The following is a 23,715-nucleotide window of genomic DNA, read 5'->3' as shown; positions in this document are numbered from 1 at the left end:
TAAAAGCATGTTTTTTGTCGTTTTTTTCGCATTCCTGTCAACCACTTATCAGTGCCTACCTTATTCATGACCAATTTAGACCGTATTGGTCACCTCGTGCCCATATAAATATCAACGTTCATCCTACAAAGTCCCATCACATAGGAGAAACACAAATAGACCAAATTATTATGTTTGCCCGTATTGAAAAAGCTGTACGCCGTATGGACCTGAAAACTAAATTTCCCTGTACAATAATACGGGTAAACCGTAAGGGTTTACAGGTATGGCATTGTTTGTCTTTTCAACATGGTGACGAGACGTTAACAACCTCGCTAGGTGTACATGAGGTCGTGGGTTCGATCCCAAACCCGATGCTTGTATATTTTGGAGTTTTCACGTCTCTCTCTCTCTCATTGTTGCAGCGTGGATTATTCTCCGGGTTTTCCCCTCCACATTTAGAATCACCATCACGTGTTTAGAGTATTTGGCTGCTATAACACATTCGACCTTAACGTCCTTGATATTTTGTTGAAAAAGTGTGCAATGCCCTGCAATCTTCATCATCATTGTCAGCCATAATCAATTCACTGCTGGATAAAGGCTTCCCCAAGCTGTCACCATCTCTCCATAGTCCCCGCACCTGAGCTGTTTTTCATCGCTCCATCTCCACAGTGGCGAGTCTCTTGTGTTCCCTCTTTTTTTGGCTGCAGTCGCATGCTAAGTCTCAACCGCCGGCCATCACCTGTTCTCGGGATGTGCCCTCACCCAAAACTCGCCTTCTTTCTTTCAGCGGTAATCCATACGACGATGCACCTACTTGCGTACGCTCTCTGATCCGTGCGTTCCTCTTTGTCTCTCACTGTTTCATTGCTTTCATGGCTTTATTTTGGTGATTTTCGAAAAGTTTTTTGGTTTGGCCATGTTTGTTTGTTGTAGTACAGAGTTAGACTGATGGCCTTAATCTAAGTTGTCTTGTGGTTGTTGTTGTTTGACTTGCATCCCACTGGGATTTTTGCACACAGTGTTGGTGTACGGTGCTTTTTCTGAAATATTTTGCTGTCTTTTCTTGGATTTTCTGTTTGCACATAGTCACATAGTCACTTGAAGATGTTTTCTTGTTCATGTTTTAGTTTTTTGTTTGTTGTGGTTGCACCCGATTCAAGAGCCGAATGGCTCACAGGGCTATACCTAATAAATTAACTTGAACTTGAACTGTCTCTAACGATGCGGATGGTCACTTTCAGACACACTTCTGCGGCCGCCTGGAAACGCCCTTCCGATATTAGGAAGCCGCTGGAGCTGTGCACTTTTACATCATCTAGTTTGGAAACTAATTTCTTCAGAACTGTTTATTGTGTTTAGTTTGTTGTACTTCCCCCGCACCTCCGATTAGCATGGCTGGCTACATACGGTGTGAAAGAAGTTCAACATATATGCCCAAACCTGAATTCCCATGCATGTGTAGTGAGTCCAACTGAGTCACAGACGTTGTCTTGGGAGCAACACTATTTATTTAGTAACTCAACATAACACAACACAACCTACACTTGGGTGTTGAATGCTCATCTAGCCACGCTACGGCAGAACGAGACACAGTTCGCTATCCCGGCCTAGACCACGAGCTGGGTCCCGGACCGCGTAGCTAGAGACTTCTTTTACCTGACGTGGATCTTCATCACCAGCAACACGAAGAACCCCGAGCCCCTCATGGGACCCCCGTTATATCGGCCTGGACTGGGGCTGGCTCCGCCCCTCGCCTTGCCCACCTTCTAGATCTCTTCGAGCTCTTTCCCGAAGGCTCCTGAGAGCTCCTTTATACCACGTGACCGCCCAGCGGCCCCTGTCCATCCATGACCCCCCTCCAATATCATCCGGTCACGTGTCGGCAGGTCAACCAGCGTATCATGCCCCAATGTAGCCCTGGCTGGCTGACACTCCCTCTCGCTCCCTCACCTGGAGCTCGCACCGCACACTGTACGTGGTGCCTCCGTGCTGACCAGCGCTCACCCAAGCCCCGCTAGGGCTGGTACTATACCCAGTAAGCGGGCTACACGTAATGCCAACACATTATCTGCCGTGGCTTCGTAAGCCCGGCACCACACAGTGACAATCACAGTCACTACACATGCATGTGCAACTCCACGCTTCTATTTGCACTTGTCAGCTTTTATTCCATTTCAAAGGGAGTCCACACAACACGATCTTCCGATAAGTCAGGGCTTTATTTTAAATCCCTCACTCTCTTCAAGAGTGCTAGGCACACGTTATACGCCCTTTGCATTCCTTCTCGACAGATCTTTCTGGAACCTTCCAGAAGGTTTTTCTAAACTCCTCCGTCTCCTCCTTCCCACCAATCCCTGCCCCCATGGCCCATCTGCCTCTCGCTCTCCTCTCTCCTAGCTATCTTCCACCAAATCTCTCCTCAAATTCCTCAGCCTATTCCCTGCTTTCTTTTTCCCAGCTGCTTCCCACTGCCTTATCTTTCTTACTTAATTGATTCAGGGTGTAACTCTGGACCCTCGTATAACCCAATGTCCTCATGTTATTGACCTACCCCAGTGGTTCTTCATTGCAAGGCCATCACGGGCCACTGGCAGCCCCCTGGTGGCCTTTAGTGCGGCCTCTGTCGTGCGCCCCCAACCCCCCCCCCCCGCCAGTGACAATACACAAATATTAAAAACACCCACTGCCCCCCCCCCCCCCATCATCATCATGCTGCCAATCCCCCAATGGTTTAAAATGTGGCGGCCCCTGACACTGATGATGTCCTATCAGTGAAAGTGCCCCCCTCTCCGCCGCCCACCCCCTTCTGAAAATGAGTGAAGAACAAACTGGTCTACCCCGTCCGCCCCCCTCCCGCTCCCTCTCATCTCAGTGATCACGACCACGGTGGACATCGCGGACGAGCCGGACCCAGAGCCCCAGGGCGACGACGCGTATGAGGACAGTGTGAGCAGCACCTTCCGGCGAGAGCGCAGCATGCGCCTGCGGGTCAGCACCAGCAGAAAAAGGTGACGGGCCCCTCCCCTCTCGCAACTTTTTATCTCTCATCACTTTATCTCTCATCACATTCTCATCACTTTATTTCATAATTTTCTCGCATCACGTTCTCTCTCATCACTATAGCTCATCACTTTCTTTCTCTCTCTCGTTCGATGCGGTCGCTCGTTGGTAGGCGCCGCCACTATTTCATTACGAACACCGCCACTTTTATTACGAGTATTGCCACTATTCTATTACGAGCATTCCCACGATTTTATTATGAACATTGCCACTATTTTATTACGAGCATCGCCACTATTTTATAGCTGTTTAGCTCAACAGGTAATTTCCAGCTGAAATAATAAAGTCTTGAGTCTGAGCGATGCTCCTTCCATCTGGAACTCTATTCCAAGTGGTGTCCAGGAAAGCTTCTGGCATACAATTGTTTTAATCAATGATAAAATGTAATTTGTTTAAGTTATTTTAATTTGAGCTGGATTTATTGTGCAATGGCTTTTTGAGCACCTTCCTATTGTGAAGCACCCTGGGATGTAAATGCAAATTGTATCGCTACGGTCGGTATGAATGTTGAACTTCTTCCGCACCGTACGTAGCCAACCGTGTTTAGCGGAGGTGCGGGGTACCTCTGTGACCATATCCAGCATGTACTGACATTTCGCAAATACTCTTCAGTATTTTCCGAGGCTTGTTTTCCACATTTAATTTCCACCGAGGTTGTAAAATAATTTTGGGTGGAATGGCGTAGTCCTGTGGGGTAGCGCATTGCACTTCAGAACTCGGCACTCCTGAGTTCATTCCTCCCGCTGTGGTTCACGTGATAGTTCTATCTTAACCGGTCCGTGGCTGTCCAATTAACCAGCGCGGTGAAGTATGGTCAAACAACTCCCATGACGAACACGCGGAAAGGGGAGGTCTTCTTCTTGGTTCTTTCGGTAAAGTCACGTAGAATGGAAATAATAAAATAATAAAAATAAACATAATAAAATAATTCTCACGACGTTTCGGCCACAACGCGTAGACAGAGTCTGAAGACTCTGTCTACTCGACAGAGTCTGAAGACTCTGTCTACTCGACGGACCTGCTCTCCACCTGAGGACGGCTGCTTGCGTTGTGGCCGAAACGTCGTGAGAATTTTTTTTATTATGTTTTATTTTTATTATTTTATTATTTCCATTCTACGTGACTTTACCGAAAGAACCAAGAAGATGAATCCCTGCAGTCACGAAAGCTTTAAATCGAAATTTAAGGGAGGTCTTCATCCAGTAGTGGCTTGATGAACGGGTGTAAATGATTATAACTGACATCAGCTTAGATCCGAAAGCTTTTGCACACCGTGCACCTGCATCTTAACGTGTTTATGTGGAATGTGTTTGCCTTATTATCGTTGTTCCTTTGCATTGTGTTTTTCTGACGTGAATCTAGACGGAGCCACAAGAAACACTCTGCGAGGAACTCGACGAGCGGAGAGACAGCACTGCTTGGGAAGGAGCAAGATGATAAAGCGCAGAAGCTGATCGAAAAGGAAGGCGTGGAGACTGGAAATGTACGTACGCCTTACGAGGATGAGCTTGTACTTTACGTTCAGGAGCCAATTCAATCTCGTGCCCCCTTCATCATGGCTTGTACGATCTGCCGACGGTGCCCTTCTATGTATTCCTCGATCTCGGCTGCGTTCTTGGGCTGATCGAGAGCATATTGTGGTGGCCCCCGGTTGTGGAACTCCCTACCGGTGCCCCCCCCCCACCCCCCGATTGTACAAATAATATGTTTACATTATTATTGTAATGCTTTGTATAAAGGTGTCAGTTTTGTACCAGTTGAAAGGGTAAAAACATATTGCTATATTTTGCCACTGGTAAAGGAGGTCTCATAGTATAAATGCTTACCCCGAGCTCTCAATACTCTGATAGTGCGCTGTTTTTGAGTTGTACGCCTTTTGGCGTCATCTGGTCCAACACCAATGGAGACTAGGCTCTAAGAAAAGCTGTCTCGGGTGTGGACCAATCAACTTCAAGGACAGTGCATATCATTATCATTATCAGAATTGTTTCTTTTTGTTTGCATTTTGACTGCTTGTCTTGTGGTTATTGCAAATATGATGCCTTGTATAAAGGTGTCAGTTTTGTACCAGTTGAAAGGGTAAAAACAAATTACTATATTTTGCCACTGGTAAAGGAGGTCTCATAGTGTACATTATTATTTATCTTGTTTACTCGGGGAACACCTCGTGTGTTCCCATGTTGGCGTGCAGGTCATGTGGTCCGTGTACATGCAGTACATACATGTGGTGTGTGTGTGTCCCCGTGTTGGCGTGCAGGTCAAGTGGTCCGTGTACATGCAGTACATGCGCTCCACAGGCCTCTTCTTATCGTTCCTCATCTTCATGGGAAACCTCCTGCAGAACGCGGCCGTCATCGGCCAGAACTTCTGGCTCAGCGACTGGACCTTCGATGCGGCCAGCTACCCCAACGTCACCTACGGCAACGATATGCGCCTGGGCGTCTACGGAGCGCTGGGGGTGGCTCAAGGTAAAGGCTTTAAACCCGAGCGAGCATCGTAGCGTCGCCGCTAACGCCAGGGGTGTGCGCCACGCATCCTCTGAGACTTGTAATTTTTGGCAAAATGTATCCGTGGCTTTATCAACGGATGAAGGAAGGAGCGTCCGAGAAGTAGTGGCTGGGCAACCGGTAGTGGCTTTGCTACACGTGGCCTGTCACCCAGCACTGCGGGAGGCAGCGGTGATGGTTGGTGAATGTGCACGAGCGTTGCAAAACTTCCTTCTCGTCGTTGTTGAGGTGCCGTAACCCTGGCTCTCCAGGAGAAGGCAGTTACCAAAGATGTGGACTCCACCTTGTTTCCGTCTGAATGGGATAGAGTGTTCCCCCTCGAATGCGTGGGTTTCCCCGGGTGCTTCGGTTTCTTCCCGCATGTAAACTCATTAATTGGCCGATAACACCTTCATATATAGAGGACCATAGAGCTTGGGCAATTGCAGGTGCTGGCTTACCATGTGACTGCTGCCTTCCCGCTCGTCTGTGGTTCTTCTGTGCGCCTCCGAGTTGTTCTCTCTCCTCTTCGAGAGCAAGCGAATACTGCGTGCGTTACAAGGTGAAATCATTGTTATTATTATTGTGATTTTATTCATGTTCATACGTTTATTATTCTTGCTTTGAATACTTTAACTAAACAGGACGGATTTGCTCCCTCACACCAAAATTTGAAAGACATGCCACTGTGGAAGCATGTGTTCAATAACACGGAATATTCACCTTTTTGATAATTCTTGACACTTACATGCATTTTATATTTAGTATCAATAATATCGTGCAACTCGAATGAGGATAATATCGACAAAATGCATAAAATCCTGGGGGGGAAATCACAAAAAAATGCAGATAAATCTTGGAATTCACATTCCACACCCGACTTGACGACCTGGGGCTACTTTTAATTTTGGTTTTGAAACAATAATCTGCGAGGGAAAGCGAATTCCAAGTGACACTGAAGCGGTGTGCTACGAGTGAGTGGCTTGAACAGCGAGGGAGATTGAGTGATGTCGAGCAGAGATTGAAAGCCTTGGAAATGCATTCAACTTCAATGTAAATACGTAGAAAAATTATACGCGTTGTTATCAAGCTTTGTCATTGCTTTTTCAGGCCAGGCCGCAAAACTTAGCAATGGATAATTATTGCGTTAAATGTGTTCACCGAATTTTTTTACACAGTTAGAGCACCACACACACAATACAAATCAATAAATAGAGGCACGTGACAGCCTCCTCCTCCAGCACGTGCAGGGCAGCAACCAGTCACGCCTGGCATGCCCTGATGCACTTCACAGCCGGAGACGATGGGGCGCCATCGTCTGCTGCTCCTCGCATTCACACAGTGGGGCTGTCGTGTAGTAGTCGTCGTACGATGCCCCATCGATGTTCGGAAGCGGCCCATACCCCCTGGTCACTCCGGAAGCGGTTCAACTGAACCCACTGGTGCCTTGGGAGGTCGAAACCAGGCATCTGGACAGACGGATCACTGACGAGGTCGTTGTTGGGCACATCCACGCATCTCCATTCCTGGCCCCAGGCAGTGTGGCTATCCCGTATTGCGTTCAATGAAATGCACGCTTTCCCGAGTTCAATTCTTGGCCACGGCAAACACCAGCCGGTGAGTGATATATGAGGCATGTCCTGGGCCAACCCCTTCACGCACCGACAGCGACTCCTGTGTGGTGAAGTATGGTCAAACAACCCTGATGACCGACGAGGCTCGGGGAGACCAGCAGATACGTGGATTGATTGATTGATGCAGGGCTGCACATTATAACGCACGACATCCAAACGGAACGGGCTGCTGCTGTTATTTGTATTATTTTTTTCCCAACATAACAAACAAACCCCCTGCCCACTCGCCATTTGCCGCCCAGGCCTCTTCGTCTTCCTGGCCACGTTCATCACCGCCAAGGGCACGATCGAGGCTTCACGAGTGCTCCACCGCGACCTGCTGGGCAACATGCTGCACGCCCCCATGGCGTTCTACGACACCACTCCCATCGGCCGCATCGTCAACCGCTTCGCCAAGGTGCTCGCCGCCGTCATCCTTACCCGCCCCTTGCTGGACATCTCTGGAAAAAAGAGCTTCACTGCTCATCAGATTCCTCCGGCGTGAATAAAATATTGTGATATTGTCCCATGTGCTCTCCACGACGCCAAATAAACCAGTCGACGTCTATAGAGTCAGGGTGTGATGAGAGATAAAGTAATGGGAGATAAAGTGATGAGATATAAAGACTCTCCTTACGTTCGTTCACCTTCCGCAAGATCCGCTCATCTCACTTCCCCGGTGAGGATGCTGCCGTGGTGTTTGTCGTGGGCTAGCGCACCGGACTTTACCCAATGGTACGGTCTGCCCTCATGGTGTCTGTACGGAGACACATGAGTGGCATCGTAGGCTGGACAATTTGCTGGAGACGCTCGAGCGCCAGGGTACGCTGCCCTGGTGTAACGGTTGGCACACCCGACTTATAATCAGGGGATCACCGGTTCAATTCCACCTCCCGGCACGGCAGTTGAAACAGGAGTAGTGCAAGCTTCTCAAATCCCACCACCCTAGTTGCTTCTTTCTCCACAACAGCATTAACAACAGTGAGTACACCACAGTTAGTTGATCCGCAGGTTGCGTGTTGTGGGGTAAAGACGTCTGGCATTGCGTGGACATCTAATCAAGATAACCCTCTTGGAGGCCCCTTCCTATAGACTTTTTTTTATTTTACCAGGTAACGCCCACTGAGCTATGCAGCTCTTTTTCAGAAGCGACCTGGCCGCAACTATAGCTCAACGAAGTGGCTTATCATCGTGTGGAAATTTACAGCAATGAAACACTCTAATCGCACGATGATTCTAAATGTGGAGGGGAAAACTTTGAGAAAAATCCACACGACCACGGGGAGAGAGACATGCAAACTCCGAATATACAGCAGCAGGCGTCAGGGTCGTGATCGAACCCACGACCTCCTGCATACCAGGCGAGCAAGTTGACATCTCGCCACCGCGGGGAGATGATAACTCTGCTGGCAAGCAGGGCTGCACCTTTGCCTTTTTATTCACCTTTTCTCGTGACTCCCCCAACAGGACATCAACACGATCGACGACACCTTGCCCATGTCGTTCCGCTCGTGGATCTCGTGCGCGTTCGGCGTCCTCAGCACCGTCCTCGTCATCTGCATCGCGACGCCCCTCTTCGCCGCCGTCATCGTGCCCATCGCCATCTTCTACTTCTTCGTGCAGGTGCCGACTCGCTTGACGCGTTCCCGTCGGTGCGGGGAGCGGCACAGCGCGGCGAGCGAGTGAGCGAGCGCGGCGTCAACGCGCTCTGCAATGGGAGGAGGAGTTGGGGGATGGTTCTATTCTGTGCGGGGGTGAGAGCTAAATAATTCAGATCAACGACGTCCATTTCGCCTATGCAGTCTGTTCTCCTATAACGCGGCGGGAGTTGGGTTCCTGAAGAACGCCGCATAATGGAAAAGTCACGTTATAATAAATAATGTAGCGTAGAGCACAGTCCACGATCACACGCGAGATGTGTACGCAGGCTGAACAAAGACTGAGGCGCGTGGGTAGCATCTAGAAGCATCCAGCAGCATCCCACTGCCTTGTGCAATGCTACTCGCGCGACGTCGCTAAGTTCACTCGATCGCGTTATATCCAATTCGCATCCGCGTTATAGAAATGTGTTCCATAATACATTCATCGCGTTATATCCAATTCGCGTTATGAAAAGAACAGAGTGCAGATATTAGTCGTGTTTAAGGTGACACGAAAACACCCGAGAAGTGGGCTACTGTCTGCCACCCTTGGCGGTGGTTATGCTTGCGCTTGTGACTTATCGACGAGTTCCGAGGAAGCTTCGTACCATACTAACACCGGTACAGCAGTGCAGTCTTCCCTCGTTATTCACGGACTTGCTATCTGCGGTTTTGGCTATCCACGATAAAGTGATGCGAGATAAAGTTAAGAGATATAAAGTGATGGGAGATAAAGTGATTAGAGAGAAAATGATGAGTTATAAAGTGCTGAGATAATAACTGATGAGAGATTAAGTGGTGAGAGATACAGTGATGAGAGATTAAGTGATGAGAGATAAAGTGATGAGAGATAGTGATGAGAGATTAAGTGTTGAGAGATAAAGTGATGAGAGATAGTGATGAGAGATTAAGCATTGAAAGATAAAGTGATGAGAGATCAAGTGATGAGAGATAAAGTTATGAGAGATAAAGTTTATTTACGTAATTATATAAGGCAATTCATGAAAAAATTTAGGTTTTCATCGGCCAATATCATTACCCGCGAAATTTGTTATTCACGAGCATCACTGGAACGTGTCCCTCGCGCGTGATGAGGTAACACTCTACGTCAATGCTTTCATTGAATAAATGCTCAGCGTTGGGAGAGTTTCAACACACGAGTACGTGCGTGTGTGCGTGCGTGCTCGAAATCTAAAGGCTTTTGCCTGCTGCGTGTCCCCTCCGTGCGGCCCCCCTTCAACGTGCACATGGCCTGGCACAAGCGTCGTGGTGACGTCACCGCCACTTAGTGGCGAATGGCGGTTGTTGTTGTGACACGTGCCGTTCCACCTCGGCACGTGATTTTTCTGTTTGCGCATAGTCACTTTAAGATGTTTTCTTGTTCATCATGTTTTAGTTTTTTATTTGTTGCGGTTGTACCCGATTCAAGAGCCGAATGGCTCACAGGGCTATACCAAATAAATGAACTTGAACTTGAACTGTCTCTAACTGAAAATGAAACTCTCCCCTCCTCCTCCACCGGCAGCGCTTTTACGTGAGCACGTCGCGCCAGCTCCGTCGCCTGGACTCGGTGACGCGCTCGCCCATCTACTCGCACTTCGGGGAGACGGTGCAGGGCCTGAGCGTGATCCGGGCCTACAGGCACCTTCCTCGCTTCCTCGCGCACAACGTCAAGATCGTGGACGTCAACCAAGTGTGCGTCTTCCCCTGGATCGTGTCCAATCGGTGAGTGGCCTGGCCGGTCTTCCTTGGGTCCTGCGTTGCCTTTGGTCACGAGTTCTACACGTGCCGCCCACGGAGTGACCTGTCGAGCACATTTGCGCACGGGAAGAAACCGGAGAAAAAAATAATGCGATGAGAGGGAAGTTGACTGATCCGTAGAGAGATATTGCAAATCAGCGGATTACCTGCTACGCTGCCTACTGAGGGGGAACCTCACCACGCCTGCAAGTGGATCTCAAGCGCATGACTCCTGCCTCCAAAGTGATGAATTAGAGGTGTGCACATTGTTACACAGTAATCCAATGTGGACATGAGGTAAACTAACGATTACTCTCATGAGTTTTTTAGTCTTTCCAAATATCTAAATCGGGTTCAATATCAGTTTTTGATATATACCACATATCGAAACAAAAAAAACACTGTTAATGTATGAAAGTGTCTCAAGACAGAAACATCCCAAGTTGCTAAACAGGAGTAGGGGGGGGGTGTACAGTGAGGGAAAAAAGTATTTGATCCCCTGCTGATTTTGTACGTTTGCCCACTGACAAAAAAATTCTCAGTTTATCATTTTAATGGTAGGTTTATTTGAACAGTGAGAGACAGAATAACCACAACAAAATCCCGAAAAACGCATGTCAAAAATGTTATAAATTGATTTGCATTTTAATGAGGGAAATAAGTATCAAATACTTTTTTCCCTCACTGTAAATGGTGACGCAACAGAGAATTGCGATGTTGAAAAAGATAGGCTGTGGTGCATTGTGGGTAGCTTAGATGACATTAGATTGGAGGGGGGGGGGCAATAATTAGCAGAATAGACGAAGAGTTTGAATAAAGACTTCGACAGGTGCATGGAATCGGAATTGCAGAGAAGGCGCGGCAAACTGGAACAGATGGGGATGGGAAGAGTGGTAGAGCACAATGGGAGGAGAGAGGTAGGCGAACAATACAGTTGTAATAAGACTCTTTGAGACGACTTCTGGAATCCGTCTTTTATTCACTTTGGGTTACATCTACTTCACGCTGCTGGTAGACAACGTGAAGGGACAGATAGACCGAGAGAGACGCACTGCCACGTGGCAACTTGGAGCCACGCGAGCCGTTGGTTCCCGTTCTGACCACGTGTCGTTCCTCTCTACCCCTATTTAATCCCCGGGTCACGTGGTACGCTTCAGCCAATCCTCGTTAGCCTGCATGGAATCTTCCAGGCTCCCTCGTCAGCTCCCGGGACCAAGCCCCTGACTCATCTCCCCATTGGCTGAGGCCAAAGCCTGCAGAACCAATCTCCATAGCTGTCACCCTTCCATCACGTCAGGGCCATGCCCCCAGGCTTCCTCCCATTGGCTGTAAACCAGGACCGGCAGAGCCAATCACCATGACAAGGTGTGATACGTCAGTGAGCCGGATATTCTCATATTACACAGTTTACACTATGATCAATGCATTAATATTTTTACTATACACTTTCGATGGCGCGTATTTATCCACAGGGAGCAGAAAAGTGAAAAGTCAGAATGATAATCTTTCAGAATTTTTATCCTGGGAAAATCCGATGAGCTGCGAAGCTCTTTTTCACCGACGTCCAGGAGGAATGTCTTCTCACTTGGTGGCTCTTGCTGAACGCCAGCAAAAGCATTGTCTTGTCATACCGTGTGGTGGTGGCTATGCACGTGGTCTATAATCCAGCACTGTGGAGGTGAGGGTTGGTGGATCGCACACAGTTTGCGAAACTCCCTTCCCATGGGCGCCGAGGAGGTGCCACGCGCCGGCTCGCCACGAGGTGGTACAGCAAAAATGTGGAGTCCACTTGTTCCATCTGCATGGGATGGAGTGTTTCCCCCCTCGCACGCGTGGGGTTTGTTTGGTTGCTCTGGTTTCGTGCCACATGTGAACACTCATTAATTGACCAAATAACACCTTAGTTTATAGGGGATGGCAGAGCTTGGGATATTATTGTTGCCGCCGAATCGCCGTATGGCTGCCTTGTATGTATGTTGAACTTCTTTCGCATTGTATGCAGGCAACCGTGCTAATTGGAGGTGCGGGGAAGGACAACAAACACAAAAAGCAGTTCTAAAGGGATGAGTTCCTGCTCATCAGCAGTTCCTCGTGCCGACGAGTTGTTCTCTTATCAATGAGAGTGCCGCGTGCTTCATGTTGAAGTCATTGAATTCGTATTCCATACGCTGTGATCACATGACTCAACGCCTCGTCGTGTGCTGCAGGTGGCTGGCTATCCGCCTCGAGTTCACGGGAAACCTGGTCGTCTTCTTCGCCGCGCTCTTCGCTGTCCTGGCGCGGGGGACAACAGCCGGCGGTGTTGTGGGCCTGTCAATCTCCTACGCCCTCAACGTGAGCAACACCCCCCCCCCCCCGCCGCCGCTTGGCTCATTAAAGACACCCCGAGTCTTTATCTTCCCGCTGCCGGACACTTCGTACCTTTCCCATGCCGCGAGGCGCAGAACTTATGACCTCTGCAGACGAGCCGGTGAGCTGCAGGCACGGAAGGAAGCAGCCCTCGGCGCGAGAGGTTTTGCAGCAGCGGTTTAACAGAGTGCTTGGTGTTTGCAACGTGAGGGAGTGTGATCGGAGCTTCTACTGTGGGCAGCGAAGGGTTATTGTGCCGATGCTCTGGGGACAAACAGGTTTAACGGGCCTCGTGGTACGTACGATGTATCGGGTCCTCTCACCCCAGGTGAATTAAATATCAGTGTGTGCCTCATAGAGTGGGATCGATGAACTCGCTTTTGTCCAGCTCTCGTTCTCATTGGGCCTGTGTCTGATTACATCACCAGCCACCCGCCTAGTCACAGTTTGATTGTGGCCATGCAATACAAACTATGGACCATATAGCAAACTACTGTAGTCTGCGCTCCTTCAGTGGAGGAGTGGTAAAACTACAAAAATTATCTGAAGTACTCTCGCTGTGGCGAGCAGACCTCAACATTGACATTTAGCTGCTGAACGTATCGCTGCCAGAGGCAAGAATAGAACAAGGCACCCATGAGCTTGCTCCCTGGCTGTGAATTTTCAAGCTCAGACTCTTGTTTGTCACGTGACAATTTCATCAATTGGCCGTGTCGGGTGGAGGAGGGTGTACGACACACATTTTACTTACGTGAATAATAATTTCAATCGCTAAAGGCGCAAATATCACGGGGGGGGGGGGATCCTGACAAGACGACATTTTTGTGACGGGCGTTCCGGGCGCGTGCCTCTGATGTGGAGCGCAGGTGACGCAGACTCTCAACTGGCTCGTGCGGCAGACGTGCGAGCTGGAGACCAACGTGGTGGCGGTGGAGCGAGTGAGCGAGTACACGGAGATCGACCGCGAGGTGAGGGCGGCTCCTGCAGCAGGGCGGTGCAGCCGCTCACTTATCCACACAAAGACAAAGATCCCACGTTATCGCCTGAACAGACTGTTGGGGCATTTGAGGCTGAGTCGACCTCGGGGAGGCCCATGATCGGCTCAGATAATCATCACTGTTGTTTGTCGTGAGTGGGAATCGAACTCGGGTCGCCGGGTTCGTAGCGTAATCGCGCAAACTGCTACACTGCCGCTCCCCGCTATTCACACACGCACGCAGCATGGACGTGCGCACACAGTCCGGCGATGCAAATGCGACTCGCCGTGGACCGGGGTACAGGTGGAGATGTGAAAAGGTCAGAGAAGTGAACATTAATGGAAAATGACAGTCCCACACTGTGCACAAACACTGCACTGGGTGTGGGTGGCTAATTTGTCAGGGCGGTCAGATTATGCGACTTACTGTGATTGGTAATGGAAATTGAACGCAAGCTAATATTAGGTTACCTTCGACCGAAGCACCTTCATCACGTGTACCATTTTTGTAATTGCTGTACAGCGCCTTGGATGAAGGCGCTGTACACATCTAGATGAGAGAAGGCAAGTGAAGAGGGGGAGTGAAGTGAGGGAAGCGAGCAGTAGCTGAGCAGCAAGAGGATTAGAGCAATGTGGAGCAACAACGCGGAAAAATTCTTTTTTTTTAACAACGTTGTAGCAAATGGAATTTTTAGTCGGAATAAGGAGGTGATTCTGAGGCTACGGGAGGAAGAAAGTTGCCCTTTAGGTCATTGGCGGATTTGTTTAACCTTTAGGATGAGGACCTTTAGGGTGAAGACATCCCAGTGGTGGTCTTTGCGGATATTCAGTGCGGGACAGAATTGAGTTGAGCTACAGGTTACCACGATGAGCTCTAGAGAGGGGGCGTCAGAGGGCAAAGCGGAGAGCGGAGTGGTTCAGTGGAATTAGACTTTTCAAGGTGGATTCAGAAGCTAGGCTGTAGATGGTGTTGTAATAATCAAATATGAGCAGAGTGGTGGCTTTAACAATATTCAGACGGGGAGTCGATGTGGAATGCAACGCTTGTTCCTGTATCGGAATCCAATATTGGTTTTTATCTCGTTGTGTCACGTGGTCAACGTGGGTATTGGAACACAGTTTTGAGTCCAGGTCAACGTCTAGATATTGAAGGTTGTCAACATCCCCAATATGCATGGTGTGGCGAGACAGATTTGGAGAATAACTTTTCGTGGAGAATAACTTTTCGTGAGCATTGAGGACCAGCTTGAGGGCAGATGTGAAGGAAGGCAATTTGTATTTTTAATTGGCCACAATGCAGTTCAACCACTAGACGTCGTGAAGCCTGCGCCGGTCTCTCCTCAACCGCTGTTGTGCCGTGAGCGCGCAGGCGGCGTGGGAGACGGAGACACGGCCCCCGAGCGAGTGGCCGGACCGCGGGCAGGTGGAGTTCGTGGACTACAGCACGCGCTACCGCCCCGAGCTGGAGCTCGTGCTCAAGGGTATCAGCTTCAGCATCCAGCCTGGGGAGAAGGTGCCCTGCACACAAAGATGGAAACAAAGACAAAGATCCACGCACCACCCCCCCCCCCCCCCCCCCCCCCCCCGTGTAGCCTTAACAGACTGTTGTGGCAAGTGCCGTTAGCGATACACCTACAAAGGCCGGCATGGTACGCGAGGGGGTGAGTGGTCAGCATTACACCCGGCCACCTTTGTCTGTCCCCCCCCACCCCACCGTGATTGTGATGGCTGACAGATGCACCACCTGTACCCCCACTCGGCCAATTTGCTGCATTCTAGCCGCCCGGTGATCCACTCGTTGTTGTGATTGTGGCTCCTCATCCCTCTGTTGTTGTTGGAGGGCGACTTCCTCAAACTGCCCAGTAGCGTCCTTCATGAGCCTCCTCCATAGAGGCCAAACTTAACATTGCTGGTGCAAGTCATTGGCAATTTCACCCAGAGCCACATCCTCTTTTCTCGCCCATGCCACGCCCGTTCATCCCCTTCTGCCTGGCCAAACAAAAGCTGCTGGGGCATGTGGGCTACAGGATTCAGCCAACACAGCCTTGCCTGCTGGAGGAGATCACTAATGGAAGTGTCCAGATCTGTCAAAGATCTTTGAGCTCTTCATACAAACTAGCCTGGTTAAACCCAGGATGGATCGTAGGCAGGCCAGCGTGAATGTTTCAAACCAGTGCAGATGTTCCTTCAGTGGGACCAATTTTTGGAAGCATAGTGAAGGAAGGGCATGATTGTGGCCATGAACACCTGGAGCTTCGTATTGAGCGACAGGCCAAGCAGCTTTCCTACAGAGTTACACACCTGATGGAAATATAATACTGCTCACCTGAATCGGAGTGAGACATCTGCTGGCAAACCGAAACTGGTCATAAGCACACTGCCTAGTATGGAAACTTCTCCAATCTCTCCACAACCGCCGAAACACACTCATCTCACATAACAGCAACCAACTATGATTTGCCACTAAGTGGCAGTGATGCCACCACGGCCCTTGTACCAGGCTCCGTGCACTTTGAAGCCACGTGAAGTGTGGAAAGCTTGCTGACAGGAGATCATGGGACAGACCCAGGCGTTACGGGTTGACCAAGACTATTGACAGCTGACACTCACACACGCTCAAAGCTGGAGCACTTCACTCTGTGAAGGTTCATCTGACTTTGAATGTTTCCTTTAAATTTTCTTTGCTCTTTTTGTCCCATGCCACGTGCATTGAGCCACGTACGGCACGCGCACGGTGCGCAATGTCAATCAATCTTCAATCAATCAAAGCATAGCGCAGGTGACTGCCCAATACACCACACATATCCTGGTGGCGTATTGGGCATACCACAGATAACAAGCAGCCTCCACTCAGCTACCATCCCAGATGCAGTGGAATATCTTATAAAATAAAATATACAATTGTACCCTGCTGCTTTTTTCAAACACCGTACAAAAGAAGAATTGGTGGTACCCTTTATCTATCCAATAGATTAAATAAACTCATTGAGATACGTGAAACGATGTTGCCTCTCTTGTGAGGATCTTTCATATGGCTGATGTAGATGCAGAGCAGCAACTACAATTTCACATTGAGGTGGTTAAGCCAGACAACCGCGTCAGGAGCAGTGGAGTGTTGTCGCTGTGATGTCTCCTTCGTATATTTGTGGATCGGGCAGTGCGTCGTTATATGTTGTACGGTCTGTTCTGAATGACCACAGTCGCACACTGGAGAGTTTATTTTTCCATGTGTGCATCAGATATTCGCATCTGCCATGGTTTGTGCAGTGGATACGATTTAGGGTGGACCATGAGCTTCGTGGACGATCAAATCCAATGGATCTTCTGCATTGGGTCTTTCACAAGGTGTTTGTGAGTTCTTTTGAACTCCATTCAGCTTTCCAAGCTTAATGGGGGTTGAGCACATGGGTCCAGAAGGGCTTATGCGACTTCAAGCGATGACGAGGGACGTTATTGAGGTCCTGGTGAATGGGAAGGCGACAGTTTTCCTTGATTCGAGGGACTTCCCAAAGGGTTGCAACGTCGCGGCGGATGGGTGGTGGGGGGGGGGAGATTTTTTGACAGCACGGGAAGCCAGGGTGTTGGGCAGAGGTCGCAACCGGGTACCCGATACCCGTACCCTATCCAATACCCGGCTACCCGTACCCAGCCGGGTACGGGTATCCATTTGCGACCCTGGTGCGGCTGGGTATGGGTACAGGTAAGGAATCAAAACCCGTTTGCGACCTCTGGTGTTGGGGTCGCCTTGCCTGGGTGGCCTGGGTTAACGCGTCGACGTGCCGGCGTGTGCTGCGTATCACAGGTGGGAATCGTGGGGCGCACGGGCGCGGGGAAGTCGTCTCTCACCAGCTGCCTCTTCCGCATGATGGAGGCGGCCGGCGGCTCTATCCGTATCGACGGCATCGACATCGCCCCCATCGGCCTGCACGACCTGCGCTCCAAGCTCACCATCATCCCGCAGGTGATCGACAGGGGGGGGGAGCGCGGACACTTGACAGCCGTGGGTTGTCAGGACATCGCCCAACATCTTTAGATTACTTACTTTTTGGTTCACTCGCTCCACCACCACGTTGGTCTCCAGCTCGCACGTCTGCCGCACGAGCCAGTTGACGGTCTGCGTCACCTGCGCTCCACGTCAAAGCCACGCGCCCGGAACGCCCGTCAGTCACGTAGGTAGAAAAAATAATAGATCACGACGTTTCGATCGCAACACAAGCAACCGTCATCAGGTGTGAAACAAACACAGCAGGAGGACTGCTGTCGTAGGAAACGTCGTGATCTATTATTATTTTTTCTACCTACGTGACTTTACCGAAAGAACCAAAGAGGATGGATTCCTGCAGTCACGAAAGCTTCAAATCAAGATCTTTAGATTACACCCACAAAATCTTGTGCCCCTGGTCAGCACAACACACACACACATTGACAGAGTCAAAATAAGACAAAGATCCCCCCGGTGTAGCCTCTTAACAGACCGTTGGGGCAAGTGCTGTGAGCAAGAGCACCTTTGAAGGCAAGCACGGCACACGAGTCGGTCGGTGGGTGGCCAGCACCATGCCTGGCCACATTGCACCAAGTACTTATTTCAGATTGCATATGCCAAGGTGAGGCCCAGGACTGCTTCAGATATCCTTTGTGAACGTTGTTGGTCATGAACGGGAATCAAACTCAGGTCGCTAGGTTCGTAGATAAACGCACGAACCACAATACTGACCATTACACTACCGCTCCCCACAGCACACACACACACGGGCAATTTTCTTAAATCCCCATGTCTACCACATAATACAAATGGGTACACCAGAGTTGGTAGACCATCAGATCACGTGTGGTGCGGTAAAGTGGGGGGGGGGGGGGGGCGAAATCCAACGATTTGCAAGACTTTGGACCAGTGTGGACGAGTAGGCCAAATAGCCCCCTGAAATGGCTCTCTTGTTTACTAAACTAAACTATTTTTTATTTTACCAGGTAAGTCCAACTTAGCTATGTAGCTCTTTTCACCAACGACCTGGCCACAAATCATAGCCCGATGAAGTGGAAACGTATAGCAGCCCAATACTCTAAAAACATGTTTATAAACGTGGAGGGAAAAACCAGTGGACTCGGAGAAAAATCCACGTGACGACAGGGAGAAGATAAAACCTCCAAATATAGAGCAGCAGGTATCAGGGTCGGCATCGAACCCACGGCCTCCTGCATAGCAGGCGAGGTAGACATGCACAAATTGTTATTTTGGTACTCTTTGTTTATTTCCGGTAAAGTCACGTAGGTTAAAAGAAGAAAACAAATAAATAAAATCACGACGTTTCGGAGGCAACACAAGCCTCCGTCTTCAGGTGGAACCGTCACAGCAAAATGACTGTATCAAGTGAAGAGAGCTCTAAGAGACACGCCCTTATATATACTGGCAAAGGGGAGGGGGGAGGAGCCAGGGTGCGCCGTGGGGGGGGGGGGGTATAAGCTGGTGAGGTCACGACCAGTGCTGCCACTGCGGCGTAAGTAGATAAGAGAGCGAGGATTACGCCGCCTTTTGTTATGCACGCCGGTGGGTTGCAGGCAAGCAGTGTGTGAAAAGCTAAAAAAACTACTATGGCTGTACAATTATAAGGCAGCTAGAGTTTGGCTTGGTTGATGACATGTTTTGTTATTCTCACCAAACCGCGTCTTCTTCCTTCTCTTTCTGACCCGACCCCACCCAGGACCCCGTGCTCTTTTCAGGGCCTCTGCGCATGAACCTGGACCCGTTTGGGCACCACAGTGACGAGGAGCTGTGGAGCGCCCTGGAGATGGCACACCTGAAGGCTCACGTGCGGTCCTTGGAAGCAGGCCTTGATCACCCCATCTCTGAGGGAGGGGAGAATCTCAGGTAGGTTTTTTTCGTGCTTTTTTGGAATCTCGCGAAAGAGAAAATTCATTCGGTGTGTACATGTAACCATTTCATGTATAGGGCAATGCGTAGAGTATATTGTATGTCAATGAGCATGACAGAGGGAGATGTCTTGAAATCTAAACAGACAGGCTTTCAGTGGAAACCTAAACCACATTTTATCATGGCAAGGGAAAGGCTGTTCAACCAATGCAATCGGCAAAACATACGGAATCGTGTTGGATGATAGTATCAATCTTCATATGGCTGATATCGATGTAGAGCAACAATTGTAATATTACATTGAGGCGGTTGATGAGCCAGTTAATAGCACCAGGAGTCGCAGAGCAAATCGCTTTGATACCTCCTTATATAGGAATGAAGCATCGAGTTGTCAAATGTGTCTTTGTCTGTTCTGCGTGACCAGTCGCCGCACACTGCTGCAGCGTTTTTTTAATTAGCATTTGTGCATCAAGTAACCGCGCTTGCTACACCGGTGTATCAGTGCGCTGGCATCGATTCGACGAATGTACATCCCTCCTTGTGTTGTCGAGCGTACACTGCGGTAGGGATTGCACCTCCGTTGGGTGATTGGAGGACACGCCGTTGCTACTTCCCCCGTGCGCTCTCCCGCAGCGTTGGGCAGAGGCAGCTCGTGTGCCTGGCGCGCGCGCTGCTCCGTAAGAGCCGCATCCTCATCCTGGACGAGGCCACGGCGGCCGTGGACCTGGAGACGGACGACCTCATCCAAGCGACGATCCGCCGCGAGTGCCAGAACCGCACCGTGCTCACCATCGCGCACCGCCTCAACACCGTCATCGACTACACGCGGTGAGCCCACGTGCAGCCGGCACCCCGTCGTGCACAGCACCGCCTTTGGGGTCGCGACCTCTTGGGTCTCGCCAGAACATGGGCCCTCGGGAGCGGGAGATGCCCTTGCATGCCGAGCAAGGGACGGGGGACGATCGTCGGATCAAGGGGGCGGCATTAGCTGGCTAATATTCCTGGGTAATGCTATTACTCAGGGGGCAAAACCCAGACCAGACATTGTCTTATGTATGGAACCTTTTTGGCAGTATTAAGATTTTAAAAAAGAAGAAAACTCACATGTCATAATAACAATGTTTGTCCAGGTTGCTTCATTCCTACAACCTAGGCAGTCGTCAGTTTGCACAACTACCCAAGTTTGGCCCAGTTAAGGTCGCAATCTTAATCATAACGTGTGCAATTTGATAATTAAAACACCGCATGAGAGTTAATTGCAGGTAAAATATGCTGCGTAGGCAGCTGTTCTATATTTTTGTTATTTAATAAAATCTTCGTGTTGTATTACAGGCTCAGTCACTGATTGGCCTGGCAGCCTGTGTAATCACTGTATCATGTGCATTTGATCTCCATCTCAATGTCCTCTTCATGTATTGCTTTCTCACAGAGGCCTACGTGTACAGTACTGTACATGATACATGACAGTCTGAGAATGCCTACATATTGTCAATCGTGTAATGTTTTGAAAAATAATGCATTACAACTTCTTCCTCACTGCCGCTTGCTTTTGGCACGGTTTTCCCCTTTGATACCAAACCTTTTGCTGATGTTTAAATATTGGGGAGGCCTTCATCCAGCAGTGGATTGGCAATTGGCTTAAATTGTACTCTTAGGTTTTTTCGGTAAAGTCACGTAGGTAAGAATAAATAATAAAAATAATAGAAATAATAATAGAAATAAAGTGATAAATCACGACGTTTCGGAGGCAACACAAGTCTCCGTCATCAGGTGGGTGGGACCGTCACAGCTAGATTTACTGTATCAAGTATTATTTCTATTATTTTTATTATTTATTCTTACCTACGTGACTTTACCGAAAAAACCTAAGAGTATGAATCCTTGCAGTCACGAAAGCTTCAAATCTAGAATTGGCTTAAATTGGATGCTATTCCCACCTTTGCAGGTAGACACCATTTCCAGCCGCTCTTTTCGCAAGAACGCATGGCTAATGGCCACTTTTGCTGGCAATTCACACAAGGCACTAACAACCCTCGAGATTGTCGACTGGCCGGGAAGGACCGGTGGCCATTTGTTACTGGCACAGGTGCTGATGTGGGCATGGCCAGGGGGGAATTTGCGGGGCTCGTTTTTGACGAAACATAAACATTGTAATTATTTCACTCTTTGTGTCGCTTTCAGAGTCATGGTGCTCGACGGCGGATGTCTCGCCGAGTTTGATTCGCCGGCTGCTCTCCTGAAGAAGAGGGGCATCTTCTATACTATGGCGAAGGATGCTGGGCTGGCCGAAGAAAAGGCCACACATCTGTGAAATAATGTTTTGAACATTTTCAGATGAAAGTTAGTTAATTCCCAAAATAGTGCATGCTGTATTAACATTCGCAATCGTTTGCTGTAAGCTTCAGTTGTTTTGATCACTTACGGGATAAAAACAACAACCTTTTGTCGACAAACAGAAGCCTGCGTGAATTGACAGCAGAATAGAGGCTGTGTACACGAGCCAGTTGAAAAGGGTTTTACTGGCACAGAACAATTATTACTCTGAAAAGGTCGAGTTTGCATGAGAAAAAAACGATCACGCACGTGCGGTTAAGGAGAGGTCACGTGACCCTTGGGGTCTGTTTAGGTGCGTTCATAAGGTGTTCCACAGTATGTGGTTTTCGTTTATTTTGAGTGCAAGGTTTTTAAAATATTTTCATTGCTAAATCTCTCTCAGGTTTTTTTGTTCTTACATCATTTTAGCAGTTTTTATTTTATTTGAAGACCATGTTTTTGTACGGTAGTTCATTGCAACATTGCAGTAAAATAGTGCAAGGCTCCAGTTTATGCATCTCCCCCATAGGCTATCATTAAAGATTGTCGGCCATTTATCAAAATAACTCATGACATCAATACAATATTGCATTCTACCTGTTGAGAGTACATTTTACTCATATAAGTATCAAACGAGGCGTGTAAATTAACATCCCACCTCCACCAGACATGCAGAATATCATCAAAGAATGCCATCTTCCATGAAGAGGATGTTACATTGTTTGCTATATTTAGACAATCGCGAGCCTTATCAGTGCCTTAATGCCAAGATTATAAACTCTCTGGCACAACGGAATTGGGTGATTGACCATTCTATGGTCGCAGGTCTCTCTCCGAGAAAAAAATACTCCACAATAGATGTATGTTCTGCACATCCAAACTTTTGAAGCACTTACAAAATATTTTCCAAAATATTTTTAATCATACATTCCGAATGGTGAAGTATACCTTTAACACATTTACTCTACACACGCACACACCCAATGAAAAGTGTAAATAAGATTAGGTGGCTGGGGAGAGAGAGGGATTCTCACTTGGCTGTCATCATTGGGATCTGGGTTCAAATCCAGATTTCAACTGCATGTGATTACACTGGGTTTCAAGTGAAGCGAAACTGTAAACTATTTTCATTTTACCAGGTCAGGCCCACTGAGCTATACAGCTTTTTTTTCGAAGCGTCCAGGCCACAAATGATAGCTCAACGAAGTGGCTTATCACGTGGAAATGTATCGCAAGCCTAGACGCACGTTTCTAAACGTGAACGTGGAGAGACTCCAAATATACAGGCTTCGGGCTCTGGATCGAACCCACAACCTCCTGGGTGAGTTTATGGTCTCAGCCCAGTCACTATTCCCCACACCTCCAATTAGCACGGTTGGCTACGTACGATGCGAAAGAAGTTCAACACATTGAGCTCACAATGAGCTATGCTCATTCATCTGCATTGGTGGCACTGAGACAATTGTGAAAATTCGACATTCCCATGGTGTTGGACGAGCCTCGTCAAGTAAAAATCACCGTTCATAACTCGTATTTTAAAAGTTTGTTCCATTAATTGACAGCTGGTTAAAGAAAAGGTTAATTTTAATGAAAATTAAAATGACACCAAGGGGAAATGACCAGCTGTGTATCGACTGTCTTTGTAACTCTGACTTGCACCGGAATAAATTAGCATTTTCATCAA

The 23,715-nt window shown here is 48.7% G+C and overlaps 1 protein-coding gene across 1 annotated transcript in view; it reads left to right on the top strand.

Annotated features, from left to right (window-relative positions):
• Nucleotides 1-23,715, top strand: part of LOC144727246 (ATP-binding cassette sub-family C member 2-like) — a 70,851-nt gene extending 47,136 nt beyond the window's left edge. The window contains exons 21-33 of the mRNA XM_078605934.1: nucleotides 2,858-2,993; nucleotides 4,408-4,528; nucleotides 5,303-5,513; nucleotides 7,408-7,562; nucleotides 8,612-8,767; nucleotides 10,310-10,509; nucleotides 12,732-12,858; nucleotides 13,740-13,841; nucleotides 15,219-15,362; nucleotides 17,652-17,810; nucleotides 19,549-19,715; nucleotides 20,352-20,546; nucleotides 21,900-23,715. Of these exons, the coding sequence (XP_078462060.1) occupies nucleotides 2,858-2,993; nucleotides 4,408-4,528; nucleotides 5,303-5,513; nucleotides 7,408-7,562; nucleotides 8,612-8,767; nucleotides 10,310-10,509; nucleotides 12,732-12,858; nucleotides 13,740-13,841; nucleotides 15,219-15,362; nucleotides 17,652-17,810; nucleotides 19,549-19,715; nucleotides 20,352-20,546; nucleotides 21,900-22,029 (2,003 nt within the window). The 3' untranslated portion in view covers nucleotides 22,030-23,715. The remainder of the gene's footprint in view (nucleotides 1-2,857; nucleotides 2,994-4,407; nucleotides 4,529-5,302; nucleotides 5,514-7,407; nucleotides 7,563-8,611; nucleotides 8,768-10,309; nucleotides 10,510-12,731; nucleotides 12,859-13,739; nucleotides 13,842-15,218; nucleotides 15,363-17,651; nucleotides 17,811-19,548; nucleotides 19,716-20,351; nucleotides 20,547-21,899) is intronic.

This window comes from Lampetra planeri, chromosome 25, assembly GCF_965212315.1.
Source record: "Lampetra planeri chromosome 25, kcLamPlan1.2.h2, whole genome shotgun sequence".
Taxonomy (NCBI): domain Eukaryota; kingdom Metazoa; phylum Chordata; class Hyperoartia; order Petromyzontiformes; family Petromyzontidae; genus Lampetra; species Lampetra planeri.
This window is presented reverse-complemented; position numbering and strand designations above follow the sequence as displayed.